The sequence below is a fragment of the Dryobates pubescens genome, chromosome 1 (genome assembly GCF_014839835.1).
Source record: "Dryobates pubescens isolate bDryPub1 chromosome 1, bDryPub1.pri, whole genome shotgun sequence".
NCBI lineage: Eukaryota > Metazoa > Chordata > Aves > Piciformes > Picidae > Dryobates > Dryobates pubescens.
Window position 1 is genome coordinate 19,687,600 of NC_071612.1, and position 16,089 is coordinate 19,703,688.

Sequence of the window (16,089 nt, forward strand, 5' to 3'; positions counted from 1 at the left end):
GAATTTATATTAGATCAGTTATGTTAATTCACTTCAGTGGTTAAAATTCTGAAATAAATGTTGTGCTTTTATATAAAACTTTTTTTGTGTGTGGTAAGTGACAGTGCAGGGATAAGTTATCAGAACTTTTAGTTGGTCTAACGGAAAATGTGATAGGGAATTGGTTTTAGTTCATGATTGGCCACTACCTTCATAATATTTTTTTTTTCTTTTCCTTATCCCTTTATGTATTAAAATCCATATGGTGAGGAGTTTTTCTTTCTTTTTCTTTCTTTTTTTTTTTGGGGGGTGGGGAAGGGGGCTGTTGTTTGTTGGTGGTTTTGTTTTGTTTTGTTCTTTTGTTGGTTTGGGGTTTTGGTTTTGCTTTATTTTTAATATCCTATTCTAATAGGATATTAAAAATAAATAGGATAAATAGGATAAATAGGATTCTATCCTATTCTATAAATAGGATAAATAGGATTCTATCCTATTCTGATAGCATTGCTCAGTTTTCTTAACACTAAAATCGTGACTTGATCTTGATTCCTAAAATTGCTTTGGAAGTCTACAAGTATCAAATGCACATCTGACACCTATATTTCCAAGACAGAGGAATTTATACTTGCAGGTTCCCTGTGTACAAGGAAAGGGCTTGAAAATGCATGCATTTGCTGGACTGTCCCTTTTTCTTCTGGCAAATGACTTCCTTCAAAAATATTGGTAGTTATTCATAGAATCATTAATGTTGGGAAAGACCTTTAAGGTCCAACAGCAAACTAACTACCATGACTACTAAACTATATGCTGAAGTGCCACATCTACAGCTTCTTGAACATCTCCTGGGATGGTGACTCCACCACTTCCCTGGGCAGCCTGTGCCGATGCTTCACCACTTAGAATAGAATACATAGAATAAACCAGGTTGGAAGAGACCTTCAAGATCATCGCGTCCAACCCATCAACCAATCTTTCAGTAAAGAATTTTTTCCAAATGTCCAATCTAAACCTCCTGTGGCACAACTTAAATACATTTCCTCTCATCCTATTGCTGCTTACTTGGGAGGAGAGACCAACAGCAGCCTCACTACAGCCTCCTTTCAGGTAGTTGCAGAGAGCAATAAGATCTCCCCTCAACCTTACCTTTTCCAGATGAAACAACCCCAGCTCCCTCAGCTGCTCCCCATATGACATGCCCTCCTGTTCCCTCACCAGCCTTGTTGCTCTTTTCTGGACATGCTTCAGGGACCTTAGTGTCTTTCCTATACTGTGGTGCCCAGAACTGAACAGGGCTCAAGCTGTGGCCTCACCAGGGCTAAGTGCAGGGGCACAATCACTTCCCTACTCCTACTGGACACACTGGTTTTGATACAGGCCAGGATGCTGTTGGCCTTCCTGGCCATGTGGGCACACTGCTGGCTCATGTTCAGCAAGCTGTCCATCAGCATCCCCAGATCTTTTTCCACTGGGCTACTTTCCAGACACTCTTCCCCAAGCCAATAGTGCTGCTTGGGTTGTTGTGACCAAAGGGCAAGACCCAGTACTTGGTCTTGTTAAATCTCATTCTGTTGACCTCAGCCTATCAATCCAGCCAGTCCAAATCTCTCTAGAGTGCCTTCCTACCCTCAAGCAGATCAACACTCCTGCTCAGTTTAGTCTCATCTGCAAACTTGCTATGGTGCCTTAAATCCACTCATCCAAATCATTGATAAAGACATTAAACAGAAGTGGTCTCAGTACCAAGCCCTGGGGAACACCACTAATGACTGGCTGCCAGCTGGATTTAACTCCATTTATCACAGCTCTTCAGGCCCAGCAGTCCAGCCAGTTTTTAATCCAGCAAAGAGTCCACCTGGCTATGCCATAGGCTGCAAGTTTTTTAAGGAGAATGCTGTGGGAGCATTTGTTACAGAATAGATACTTTAATAAACAGAAGGTAATGAAATCCAGGAACAGTGAGTAGCTTTAAGTTAGACTGTAAAGGGCATTATGCTTTTCTGTATTTCTGTTGTGGAGGCATGTTTTAGTGAGGAAAAAGGTGGGGTTTTGTTACTATCCCTTGCCCCGGTGTACATCTTGAAGGCACTTATTTTGTTACCATATGCAATAGTCACTCTTTAAAATCAAAATTTTGGGCAGTAGCCCATAATCTGTCAGCTACAGGGAACTCATTGTGATATATTCACGGTCTGTTAGTTTTTTAGGTTTTATTGTTGGAAGAGTCATTTTTACCTCTGGGTTCTGTCAGTGGTGTGTAATGGGAGTCTCCTGTTGACTTCAGTGGAGTTTTTGAGAATGAAGTGATTGCTGGCTTGGGCTCTTAAATTAATATTGCAGGCCGAATCCTGATACCATTGTAACTAGTGGCAAAACATTCCATTTGTGACAGTAAGCATGAAAAAATAGGCATGTAGGACTGGAATTAGATAGTTCACCAGATATTATCTACAATTATTTGGATGGGTTAGGTTTTACGTTCAAGTTACATTGAATACTGACTTGATCCACACTGGTTTATATTGCTGTTTTCCTGTGCTGATGTAAATACTGCTGGACTCCTGAGTTACTAACCCCAGTGACCGTATCTGTTAGTTCTGAAGCTGACATACTACTTTGTAAGGAATTGTCTTATGGGACACTGAGCAGACAGGCAAACAGTCGCTGAGGAAGTGCTTCCTGTTGCACCAGATTTTTATCTTATGCTGACCAGTATATTTAATCACTAAGCAAGCTACATTTTTGTGCTGATTATCCTATTGGGTTTATGTTTAAAAATGTTTTTCTTGGAGATTTCCTCTCTTGTTTCTTCTGCTGCTTTTTTGCTATAAACTTGGCTTTCAGTTAGGAAGACTGGTTGCGTGTGCATGGGCAGCTGGTGGGAGTAATTGAAGGAGAGGAAAGTGCTTTCTATATACTTAGTACTTGTAGAGGTTTATGGCAGTCACTGAAGTAAATCACAGACTCAGTGCTGGCTGGTGATTGTTGCCATAAAGGAACCAGAAAGACGTTTTGGTTGCATTCTTCTCTAAAAGACATTATGAGAGTGATGAGTGTTGAAAAGAGAATCATAGAATCCTTCTAGTTGGAAAAGACCTTTAAGATCATCAAGTCCAATGTCTAATTCCACCAGCCATCACATCTGTGTGTCTTTTAAACAATTCCAGAGATACAGGTTCAAGCACCTCCCCAGTGAAGAAGCTTTTTCTAAAATCCAACCTAAACCTTGCCTGGTGTAACTTGAGGCCACCTGTTACTTGGGAGAAGAGATCAAGCCCCACCTTCCTATAACCTCCTTCCAGGGATTTGTAGAGAACAAGAACATCCTGTGAAGAAGGTCTCCCCTTAGCCTCCTTCTCTCCAGACTAAACAATTGCAGTTCCCTCAACTGGTCATCATAGGACAAGTAAAAATATTTATTCTGTTGTCCCTTGTGCAATGCAATACAGCAAAGCCTGATTGTATTTTATCAGCCCACTTGAGCAAGAATAAATAAATCATAATAATCAGGGAATAAGGAATCCCCTGGTAATTCCTTTCGGAGACTAAAAAGAGAGACCTTGCCAATTAATGTCTGGGTGTAAGTTACCGTGCATTTCGCGTGCACAAAACCAGTGATTTTATTTTCTCCCTTCCTTTTCTTGCCTTCTTCTGCCAACATCTGTGATTGTGCCACCCGTTTCTTGCAGCGATGACCGTCTGTCCTTACCGTGACTTTCCCTGGCGATGCCGGAGAATATGGTCCCGGGGGCGGCTCCGAAGCCAAGCCCGGGGCCGCGAGGACCGGGGCAGAGCGCGTCTCTTGCCAGCGCTCCTGCGGCTGGAGGGGCCGTGGCTGCGCTGTGGGGCAACGGCCATGCGGTGGCGCCGCAGCACCGCCAAGGCGCCGCGGGGTGATGCTGCTGCGGGGCAAGCGGGGCCGCGCTTGGGAGTGGGTGTCTGGGAGGTGTCTGCAGTGCTAGAATCCAGAAACTCCTCTCAGTTGTAAATTAAATGAAAAAAAGAAGCCTTTGCCGTCTTTGTGCTGTATTATTATTATTACTATTATCAACAACAATAATATAATCCTAGTGGATGAGCACATTTGAAATTATTTTTCACCCTTTTTAGGGTGCATTTGCTGTCAAAAATACTTCAGTAACTCAAGAAACTCTAGCTGATGGCAATGATATTTCAAAAAAATCAAATATTGCTGTATCAGAATGCTCCTATGTGCTGCATTTTGGGTTGAAGTTTATTTCTGCAGAGTGCTATTCTATTTTTCATGAGAGACTACATAAAATAGAATGACATAATTTTGAATTTTATGTTGCATTTTAAACCTTCACTTACTGTTTGGAAAAAACAAAACAAAAGAAATCGTTTGGAAGTTCAAAAGCCAGTTTTGGGGTTTTCTAGGCAGTAACCCAGTTTCTGAGGCTCCTTACACATGCTTGAAATGTGAAGATGAGGACAAAGTTTATCAGCAACAGTTATTTCAGATTTAATTGCTTATCCTGTTAGTACTTGCAGTGCGCTAGGTGTTACTCCATTAAATTTTCAAATGCAAAATGTCATGATGATACAAAGAAATGGGTTTGCTGAATGTAAAGTAAAAGTAATGAACAGGCGACATATACTTTTTACATACACTTAAAAACAACTCCTATATTAATTGTGGCTGATTGCCTGTTACTGTAACTGTCATTGTGTAGTCTGTTAAATGTTGGTGCCAGAGGAAAACTGCTTTCTTAGGAAAGTGTAGTGGGATTACAGAGAAATTAAGGAATGCTGCTGAAAGATTAGCGTCTGCCATAGTTACAGGCTGACACATTTGTGAATCTTATCTAGTGTTAGGAGTTTGTACTCTTGCCTCTCAGTCCTAATATTTTTGTGGTTTTCAGTGAATAATAGCAAGATTGCCTGCAAATTTTGTGAAGTCTGTGACTTTTTTGATTTGTAGTTGGCAATGGATTTTTTATTTTCATTCAGGGATTAAAGAGACATTCCCCCCCTGCCTTGTAGTTATCAAGTTCATTTAGGGTAGAATATTTGAAGTTTCTAACCAGGAGCTCAAATTCATTATTTAAAGAAAACATGCATTCAAATTCTACCACTTTCTTGATACTTGTAAGACTAACAATGTGTTATGACCTATGAATTAATCTAATAACATCATTGATGGCTGAAGATTTTGTAGTATTTTGGAGTTTAAATAAAAATCCTCTGAGAAGACTGAGGCATATTTTCATGTTCTCAGGGTAAATTCTGGCAACCTAGTAATGGTGATTTTTTTGAATGACTATATGTAAATGTTCCTTTTATCACTGTAAACCAATTAAACTGATATAATGCTTTCTTTAAAATGATATACATCTTGAACTTGATCACTCTTAATAGAGCAAGTTACATATAGAAATCAGAGCCCAGGTATATAACACAATAAGCTCACCAAAGTGTGCTGATGATTGAGCCACCTAAGTTATCATTTTAAACTTAGAATGTTGACTGTTGTGATATATCTCATTAGCTTAAAGGACCTGTTTTGGTTTTTGGTTTTCCTTTTTTAAGATTGCAGTAAATTCTGGGAAAATTTCTTTCTCCTAATATAGAAAAACAGAGAAATCCAAGTCTCAGGGGAAACATTAATGCCCCACTTAAGCAGTGTTAGCCTTTCATAAGCAGCAAATCTCATTTCTCTCTGGGGAGTCCCGCCTGGAACGTAAGATAACCTACACTTACCCTTGCTTTATTCAGCAACTCCATAAAACTCTACAGCTGTAGCTGACAGCAGAATATTTAAATGATTTAAACAGTGTAAATGCCTCACATTCATTTAAATAACTGAAGAATTCAATCACTTGAATGCCAATGATTATTCCTATTGGAGTTTACATTTCAAAAAAGACAGCCCATCTGAATCCCTGTGAGAGCATTAAATTGCTATCTAATTAGAAGTGCAAAATTACATATATTTAAAAGATAATTAAAGGTTTGAAGGCTGTTGAATAACTGGTTGTACATATAAATGAATCACTGAAAATTTGTTAGCAATATGTGAAGCTTTCTTTTATTCTTTGCTTTCAGCTTTGAAGTTAGGTATAACCGAGCTCATGGGTTTAAGTTTGGTAGTATTAAGATAAAGGCAGATGTTTTTAATTATTTCTACTCAAACCCCAAATAATTATAAACAGCTGCCAGTTTTACATAATCCCAAATGATAAGGTCCTGAGAATGCAAATAAAATCCTAAATAGAGGGGAGTAAATCACATACATGTTGCATTGCTAATCAACCGCAATCCACCTGAAAACATGAGCTCAGCTGATGTGCTCTTTGTCCATTCTATAGGTGTGTGACTTAAAGCTGATTTTTGTGTTTGTTTTTACCTCACTTCATATATTTCCATATTTTGTTTCATCAATTTAAATTGCTGCACCACTTGTAATGCAAACACATTATGAGTGTAAGTAGACAGAGTAATTTAAAAACACATAAGAATTATGTGGCATAAGAGTTATTTTCCTCTATTACTATGCCAAAGAGTTCTTCTGTGTGCATGGTAATTTTAATTATTCCTACTTTTTCTCTGCCTGGAAACTTAGAATTGTATTATTCTCTTTTCTTTAGCAAATGACATGGCTCCTGTTCTCAGCTTTTCTGTGCAGTATTTCTGCAAATTTTATAGTGTGGCACTATTTCACTGCCGTCTGACATGAAGAATCAGTCCAAAATAATGGTATGTTAGTGCCAGCCATAACCTAGGAACTTCTGGATTAACATCTTAAATAACAGGCTTGTCATGAAAGTCTCATTTTGGAAAGGCCATTTGTTCTTCCTATTTTTCTGAGAAAATCAGGACATTACCTCTTCTAATATTAAAACAAGAAGCTATGTATAGAAAGCAACTTTGGTTTTGACTGGACACCTCTGGGTGTTCTACAAATTCAAGATTAAGCACAGATCAATAAAAGATCATAGCAGGCCACAAACTAGAGGGAAATCAAGAAAGTACCACAAAAGATAAATGAGGATCATGTGAGCAGGAAAAACATACCTCAACAAATGAAACAAAAATCTTAAACCCCAAACAGTAGTGATTTACATTGGAGATAGGATGCTGCATCAGATGTATCGCCAGGCAGAATGTTTTGAAGCTATATAGCATGTGGTGAGGGGAAGCTTAGTCACTGCAGGTGATGTTATATAAACAGGTGAAGAAGTGAAGGGGTTTCTTCACTACTGGGTTTTTGGTGGTGGTTTGTGTTTTTGTTGTTGTGGGGTTTTTTGTTTGGGTTCTTTTGGGTTTTTTTTATATGAGAGCATGAATCAGTCTATTGAAGTGATTTCTTCTATCTTCTCACAACATTCCACTGTATTTTCCACTATCTTGTCTTTGTTCCACAGTGTAGAAACTCTAAGCATTTAATCATACAAGCATTCTTTTACTAATGAACTGATGTTGAAGGACTTAATCCATATTTGAAGCAGTTTGAAATGATTACAATCCTTGTTGAAAAGTAGAAAGGAAGTGCCTCACTCCTCTTCCTTTCTGTGCACATTTATGTAGCAGAGAGGCATAGCTCTTTTGGAGAAGTGCTTCACTCAGGGGTATACTCTATTTTTCATTCAGGAAAAGAAGCAGTGACATACTCATGCCTTATTCTATCCAAAGGTGATGCATTTGAAGGACTGGTAACAGAAGCCAGTGATTCTGCTCCTGAAGCTGGTGTAAACAGAGGTTCCCTTTGCACAATCACTCAATAAGGAATAATGTGCCTCAGAAGTAATCTATGCTAAGACAGATAATTGGCCATGTGATGTTATGTTCAATGTCATTTCCATTCAAACAGCTGCAGGTTTTGCATTAGGTTAATGAGATCTAGACTAGGTTGTATTAGAATAGAATAGAATAGAATAGAATAGAATAGAATAGAATAGAATAGAATAGAATAGAATTAACCAGGTTGGAAGAGACCTTTGAGATCATCATGTCCAACCTATCATCCGACACCACCTAATCAACTAAACCATACAACCAAGCATCCTGTCAAGCCTCACCCTGAACACCCCCAGCGTCGGCGACCCCACCACCTCCTCAGGCAGCCCATTCCAGTGGGCAATCACTCTCTCTGTGTAAAACTTCCTCCTAACCTCCAGCCTAAACCTCCCCTGACGCAGCCTGAGACTGTGTCCAGAATCTCAGCAAAGGGAGGTAGCTGAATAACTAGGTAGACCGGGGAATTAAAATAATGGCAACATAAAAAAACCCCCAGAAACAGAGTGAATAACTATATGGGAAAGTGTGTCATTTCAGTTAATGATGTTTTCCTCTGATATTTGTTCATTCAGCTTTTCCTATCAAACTTTGTAGACAGGAATACCTTCACAGGATGGCATACTGTAAGTTAAGGTTAGATATGCAAATTGCATTGCATATTTAAATATGTAGAATTCAAACTCAGCAAAACATTTGTGTGTGTGTGTATTCAAGTTTGTCTCCTTTAGAAATGAAAAAGTGTGTGTTCAAGTTTGTCTCCTTTAGAAAAAAAAAAATATAAAGGATCATTCTTAGATCATGTTTAGATTAATATGTTATTTTTATTCTGAAGTACTGTAGAAAAGATGAAATTGAATTGATTTGTTCTGTGTTTTGGGGTTGGAGGAGTATTTCTAGTTCTGGTTCATTACTTTTGTACATAGCATAGTCGTATGGCAAGGAGGAGCTCTCCCTTGAAATTGTTTTATCTTTCTGGCTTTTCATTGTTGTTTAGTGCATACTTCCTTGCTACAATGTTTTCTCACAGTCAGTTCCACAAGTGTGCCTAAGCAGGATGCTCCCAAGGCTCTTACCACTATACTTACTTTCTCCTGGTTCCCCTTACCCAGATGGAGCATGTCTGAGAAATTCTAGTTGCCTTAGACCCAAGGTTTGCAGCTGTTAAGATGTAGCTTGCTCCCTTTGTGATCAGATTGTTACACTATGACTTTATAAACACGTGGAAGGTCATATTTAACACAGATGGTTTAGGACTGCTTGTGTTAAATAAATAAATAAAATATCAAAGTAAAGATTTTAATAATGGCACATGTAAATGATTGTATATGGGGTGGTGAAAAAAATGTGATTCAGTCTTTAGAGAGTACACATCACATGTTGTTTGAATCATCCAGTGCTATAACAGTTTGGCTAAGCCTCAAATAAAAGATAACTGAGTAAGATAAAGCTCATTCTGATTACCGCGCAAAATAATTTCCTGTGTTCTTTCCACTAACAAAACTGTTAGAGCTATCAAGTAGTGTTGAGCAGAGTGTCTTGTCTTGCAGTCCAGATATCCAGGTTTTGTTGATTGCCTTTATTTATTTATTTTTTTCTCCTCCAAGGCTTAACTACAGTATAATATCACCACACATTTTATACTAGCCAAAGTAGATTAACAGCACACAGTTTAAATCTAGGTCTTTTCCTCATGCACTTAAATCAGAGTAATTTGGTAGAGCTCTGAGTTTCTATCTTTCCCAGTGGGTCTCTTAATAATTTGTTTCAATGCTTTATAATAATCTTGCAGATGGGCTTGGCTTCAGCTTTCAATCAATATTTTCTACTTCACTCAGGACTCTAGAAAGAAGCTAGAGAAGAATGGCCAACTGAACAGTAGTGTTATGATAAAGTATTTTACATTTGATCTACTTGTTTTTGACCCTAGTTACATAAGTATAAAGACAGGTAAATTTACTGCTAAAATAAGATAATGTCTTCACAAAGATTAATTTTTTAAGCAAAATTACCCAGATGTATCAATTATTGCACTTTGATTTTTTTTTTGGCATTCTCTCCTTGATGAAAGTTGGTTTTTTGTTTTCCCTGCCATTTTTTCCTTAACTATAACATGAATCTACCATTCACTTATTGAATGTCTCTGTAGATAATTAAACTGTAGCCCCTAACCTATAAGAGCTGAATAAGGGATTAGGCATCTTGACACTTTCTTAGTTCCTATCTTGCATCTGTTTGAGAACTATGTTTTTAGTTCAAGTGCTTTATAGAACCTAATGCTTACTTGAGTATTGGGATTTTGGCTTTGTTTCTGCTTATATGATTTTCAGAGACATGAAAGTTTCCAATTCTGGCTTTGCTGCAGATCTTTGAATGTTTTATCTAGATCTTCATTGATTGCTTTTGGATTTTGTTTTTGCCCTTTGAGTGGAAGATGTACAAGGTGAATCTATATAATTGGAATAAATGCAAAACATCACTGTGATGCAACTAGGTGAAGTTTGAAGCCTGCTTTTGCTATCAGACACGCAAAATCAGCTCCTGTTGTCAAAAGTAAGGATTTGCACATGTCTGAGAATGCAGTATGGCTCAGAAGCTCTTCAACATCTGTGAGTAAGGATGTAATTAAACATTGGAATCAGTACAGGAGCTGTTTGCTCTAATCAAATGATCCCAGCTAACTTCTGTGTAACACTTTTTAGCTCTCAGCATTTCAGAGCTTGGCTGTCACCATTTCTATCCTAGAATGACAGAATCAGATCAAAGATTTTCTTGGTTAATTGGTGCAGCCACTGAGAGCAGACATAGCTACTCCTTGGAAAGATTAACGAGAATACTGGTATAACTGTATAACTGTAGCCATAAAGAAAGCCTTGCAAAACATAGCTAAAAAATCAAGCCCTACTAATGAACTGGATGATATCCTCTCATATTTTATCCTTGTAAGAGCTATGTTAGCTGCAAATGTTGTACTTCAGTATTTGGGTATATTTATCTCTTTGGCTATCAAAGCTGTCACGTAGTAAGAATTAATCACAGCACAGAGCTGCTTGAATTCACAGTCTACTTTCTAAGCATGTGCTGAAAGCAGAAATTCTTTACATCTCTCTACCCATCTGTTGAGGCCAGAAGTAGATAACACAATTTTTCCAAGAATTGTGGCTTCATGCAGAGAGGGAAGAAGGGCACATGAAAGTGATTTCAGTTGCATCTGCATGAATTCTCAGAACGTAAACTAAGACTTAGAGCAACAAAATGCGCTAGAGTTTTGTTGTTATTCCAAAGAAGAATGAGAATTGGTTCAAGATTTTATCCTACACAGTTTCCCAAAAGAATCATGTGTACAAATAACCTGTATCCAGGTTATTATGAGCAAAACTCTACAACACTACCACTGTCTCAAAATCTCTTTGTGGTTAAGATTCAGTAGTCAATATTTTCAACTGCTTGCCACTCTTTAGGATGATTTTTGTCATGCAACTTTTTAAATACTGTGGTCTACAAAAACAGCTATGGGATTTACATTATAACCTGTTAATTTAGAGAGTAAAAAGTATGGATGGGAGTAACTTTAATACCCAGAGAGGAAGCTTTTGCTTTGGCCTCTATATTCTCTCTGTAATTGGCAGAATGTGATTGAAAGCTCTTGCACCACTGGCACCAGTGATGAATTGGTTGACTCAAGCACTAACAGGTTTGGTTTATGGTATAGTTGGTCCTGCCCTGAAGGAGAAGAATCAACTATATATACTGTCTTACTGGTACATTGTCTATCCTTCTATGATGCTATTGTTGGGGAGTTACAAAAGCACTGTGGAAATTTTTTACAGTATTCCAGTGTCTCATGTCATACTTAGAAAGACATGTGGTTTTCCCTCCACCTTACATGTATCATAAAAGATAAAAGATCAGATTTCACATTAAGCTGATCCTCTTCCAAATATATATATATATATATTTTACACATATATTCTCAAAATGTTTCTTAACCAGTTATGGGGTTTATCCACAAGTCTTCCTAAATTCTTTTTTCCACCAAGCAAGTTTTTTTGGTTTTTTTCTGACTAGTAGGCTCTCAGATTTCGAATATTCAGCAGAGGGCAGAATTTCCTACATTATAAACACCTCGGTGCCAAATCAATTTGTCACTAGAATGTTTATTTTAAATGTGCTCTTTACAGTGTAACAGTGACTAGTGATAAAAACCTATAAATTATCATTATTAATGTATTGCTTTTTCCCTTATGAAGTTGTAGATAAAATGTAGTATCAGTAAATGTTAACACCATATTTCCCAGGACTTGTAACTTATCTTGTTTAAAGAGAAATGGGTAAACATTTTGTTGATAAGCTTATAGTAAATATAACTTCCTGTACAGCTGAAAGAGCTAGTTTGAGACATTTAACATAAACTACAAGATCAAGCTCTCATGTATTTTCCATATGGGGAAAAGGTACGCCTGCTGAGTTTTACTTCCCAGTGTGTCCATCAAGCAAAGCTTTCTATCATGACAAGAGGTCATGCAAATAATCGTGTGATGTAGGTTTTTAGTACATAGACCATGTTTATGCAGCAATATGGTACACTGTGTGTGAATGAAGCTACCGACTGTTGTGTGTGTTGCAGAGAGTCAGCATGCATCCAGCAAATTCTTAAAATCCTCCCATACAAAATGTTTATGCAAATAAATAAAACAGAATGTGCTAAACATGCCACCTTTTTTTGCCAGTATGAAGAGGGGAAGAAACGAAGAAAACCCAACTACAGCAGTGTAGATCTCTCTGAGGTTGAGTGGGAAGACAGAGATGATGTGGTAAGTGGTGTTTTTTAAAACTGTCAGCAGACATTGTTACATCCTACAACTATAGCTGGAAACTGTTTAAGTAGTCATTAGAGAGGCCACCTGACTGCTCTCAGGAAGGGAAGAACAATAGCTCCTTTTACTTCATTCAGAATTTTATAACTGTTTTGTGTTGGTTCTTCCTTGCATACACATATACCGCAAACACTTGTATCTTTGTAGCTGTGGTAAGGCTCATCACCCTTTCATTCTCCATGTATCCCATTGTGTATTTTTTCTGGATAGCAAATATAGTGCTAGGGAAGGGAATAGAATATCTCTTTAGAGGTGGCCCAGACAACTGCTCAAACTCAGAACTGAAGGAATGAGTAACTTCTCTGCATGAGATCCTTGTTTCCTTAGTGGAAGTAACGAGAGCTGTTTTCCTTAACATACAAAATCAAAAAACATTAGATGAATAAACAAAATTGGATTATTTGACGTCTGTTCAGAGCACAGATTCACTCCATACTCCTAATGTCAGACATATGGGTAGCTGCAGAAGCATGCATTCTATGTCTATCAGCTGTTAGGCACACAATCCATTCCGTTAAACTTAATTTTCAGAGCTACATCTACTCTGCAGCTCGCACTTTATCTTATTCTTTCTTACCTTGCAGGCTTAGCCCTTTCTGCAGTACTGTATCAAAAGTTTTCCTTGTGTCCATGGCTTAACCTTTGCCTGGTCTTTCTGTTACTTCCTCAATAAATCTGATTTGTTAGGCATGACTCGTTTTGTGTGAATCCATGCTGACTGTCCTTAATTGAATCGTAACTTTCCAGGTGTTCCCCTTTCTGTCCTGTAATTTAGTTTTTCCCTTAAGTTCCCTACTGCCAAAGTCACGACTGCATGTCTGTATTTTTCATAGATGTCTCCTTACTCCCTTCTCAAATATCAGCACTGTGTTAGTTTGTCTCAAGTCCCTCATACTTCTGCTTTTACAGAGAGGTTTTGAGTATATCCACTGAAGGTTCCCATATTTACTTTGTCATGTCCTTCTGAAATCTGGGATGGATCACGTACAACTGCCCCTGGAGTCTTGTCAGTCTTCAGATGTACTAATTTCTTGATCCCTGTTCTGACATAAGTCTATGGGTTTTTTTCTCTCTTACCAAATATATATCTTACATTCCTCCCTCTCTCCACCCCTTTTGTGAATAGTGAAACAGTTCATTTAGGTTTTAGGCAATGTCTGTTTCATGAGGTGATAGATTGTCCCCATCCTCTTCTAGGAGTTCATCTTGCTTCCTCAGTTAAAATTCTGTATTGGAGTGCACACTCAAAACTTTTTGGTAGTATTTCTTGTATGTGCAATTCTGTATGCACGTGTTACTTAATACTTCATCATTAGATTTTCAGTATTGGCAATCATGCTGACTTCATATTTTACACCTTGATTTTTCTCTTGTCTTTTATCATGTATTACACAATAATTTTCTCTGCATATGACCTGTAGAAATTTCCTCTGTATTTTCAAATATTATTGCTGTAGTTAAGTGCAGCTTTTAAACCTTCATGAACTTGTTGTTGTTTAGTTATTTCTCTTTGATTTGGTTTGGGTTTGGTTTGTTTTTCCTTTTTACTTCTTAAAAAAACATTCTCTGCATAATTTTTTTCAGTTTAAATCTCTTGGTTTTATTCATCTTAGTAGAAATTCAGTGATTCATTTAATGCAACATTGAACTATTTATATATATATATAATTTTTTAAAAATCTATAGCTGAGATCATATCTGAATACACATGAAAAGCAAAAGGTCCAGATTCAGGTTTTTCAAAGTGTCTAAACAGGAATAGATGCAGCATTAAATAAATAAAATTTTCTGCAGATAATTGTAAATGTAAACCCACTATATTCTAACAATTTTTTTGTGTTTGTGTGAAATAATATGCAAGTCCTTTATACCATATCGCTAAGACCTTCACTGGGGCTGATGGTCAGAAATAGAAGAATACAGGAGAAAGAAACATAAAGTAAAGTAATTGAGCTAAAGGCAGAGTCATTATTAATTAAATTCATGCAGCATTTCTGATATAAGAATCCAAATTGGTGCTCAAAAAGTGTGTGATTTTTGTTGATCTCTTGTAATAGGAAATTCTTGAATATTGCTCATTGTGAGTGAAAATGGCAAATATTGTGTGGGAGACTTAAAACTTTGTGAAGTCACTTATTGACTTGAGAGCTACATGCAGCTCTGCTTCACCCAAGGCCTTGGACTTGATGTAGTTTATTTTTTCCAAGCTTGGGTAGTAAAAAGCATTGTTTATTCATATGTAGAGGGAAAGAATTAATGCATTGATATAGCTGCTTTAATAACATAGACTTCTACTGGTGTATTTTTCTCCCATGAAACACTGATGGGGAAGCTGATTAAGACATTTTCTTACTTTTTACCACACTAATTTAATGGTTACATAGTTTTCCAAGAATATAGAATGATCTCATACTATAGGAGTGAAAATGGGTTGCTAGCAGTTGATTGGAAGATATTTAGTTGAAGGAGTAATAATGCATATTGCCCTGAAGGGGTGGGAAAAATCATTTTCTCTAGTCATCTGATAAGGGAAAGGTGGCAGAACTAGGGTTAGAAAGCTTTTCACCATGAAATAGCATTGGTGTAAATATATATTCATTGTCATTCATCATTGATTTTCGATATTAACAGTAACTGCTATCTTGCTCTTACTGCTTTTTCTTAGAAATAGAAGTCTTAGCATCAGCTTATTAAACTAACAGTGTCTCCCAGCAAAGTTTGGGAAGATGCAGCACCAATTTGATTGGTACAGCATGATTTGGACAGAAACCTTTTTCTCATTAACTAACTTCTTAAAATTATTTTATTATAATTTCTAGCTGAATGAAACATTTTTTTCCAAATAAAAAAAGACCATGAATGAATGTTTCGGGGCTTGAAGCCAGCTGAGGCAGTACTTATTTTATGCATTTGAGGAGGGAGATGAAACTGCAGAAGAGCTGAGAAACCAGATTACAAAGCCAAGAAATGTAATCACAGCAAGAAAAAAAAAAGGAAGAAAAAGTAAAACTCTAAATCCCACATGCAGACTTGATCTTAAACACTACTGAGAGTTTGGAGGCCCTTTTAGTAAATCTATGACTTGCCTGAGGCTTGAGGGAGGAATGAGTCTTAGACAACTACAGGCACCAATAGGAGAAAAATGAAAACCATGTTAAAGATAAATGGAACTGTTCTGTAAATGCTAGAAAGTAGATGGTTAATTAAGACCAGCTCTCCAAGTCCAAAACCACAAAACTGAAAATGGGAAACTATTTCCAGAATTGCCTATTATGTATTTAAAAAAAAACCAACAAAAACACTACAGTAAAATACATGCTTTATTTTATACATGCCTCCAGCTAAAAATTATTCTTTTACACTCACTGACAGAAGAGTAAGACTGTTAATTCAAATCTAGATACCCCAGAATTAAATTTAAAGAGCTGCAAAGTTTGCAGTTTTTGATAGGCCTGCCATGCTGAATTTGTTCATGGGAATA

General features: G+C 37.2%; 1 protein-coding gene across 4 annotated transcripts in view; it reads left to right on the plus strand.

Moving 5' to 3' along the window:
* Positions 1–16,089, plus strand: part of CACNA2D3 (calcium voltage-gated channel auxiliary subunit alpha2delta 3) — a 425,193-nt gene that overhangs the window by 316,404 nt on the left and 92,700 nt on the right. For all 4 annotated transcript variants that reach the window (XR_008462276.1, XM_009910018.2, XM_054162207.1 and 1 more), the window contains one exon: positions 12,462–12,545. Coding sequence is in view for 3 of the 4 variants with exons in the window: in XM_009910018.2 (XP_009908320.1) it covers positions 12,462–12,545 (84 nt within the window). In the remaining variant the exon portion in view is untranslated. The remainder of the gene's footprint in view (positions 1–12,461; positions 12,546–16,089) is intronic.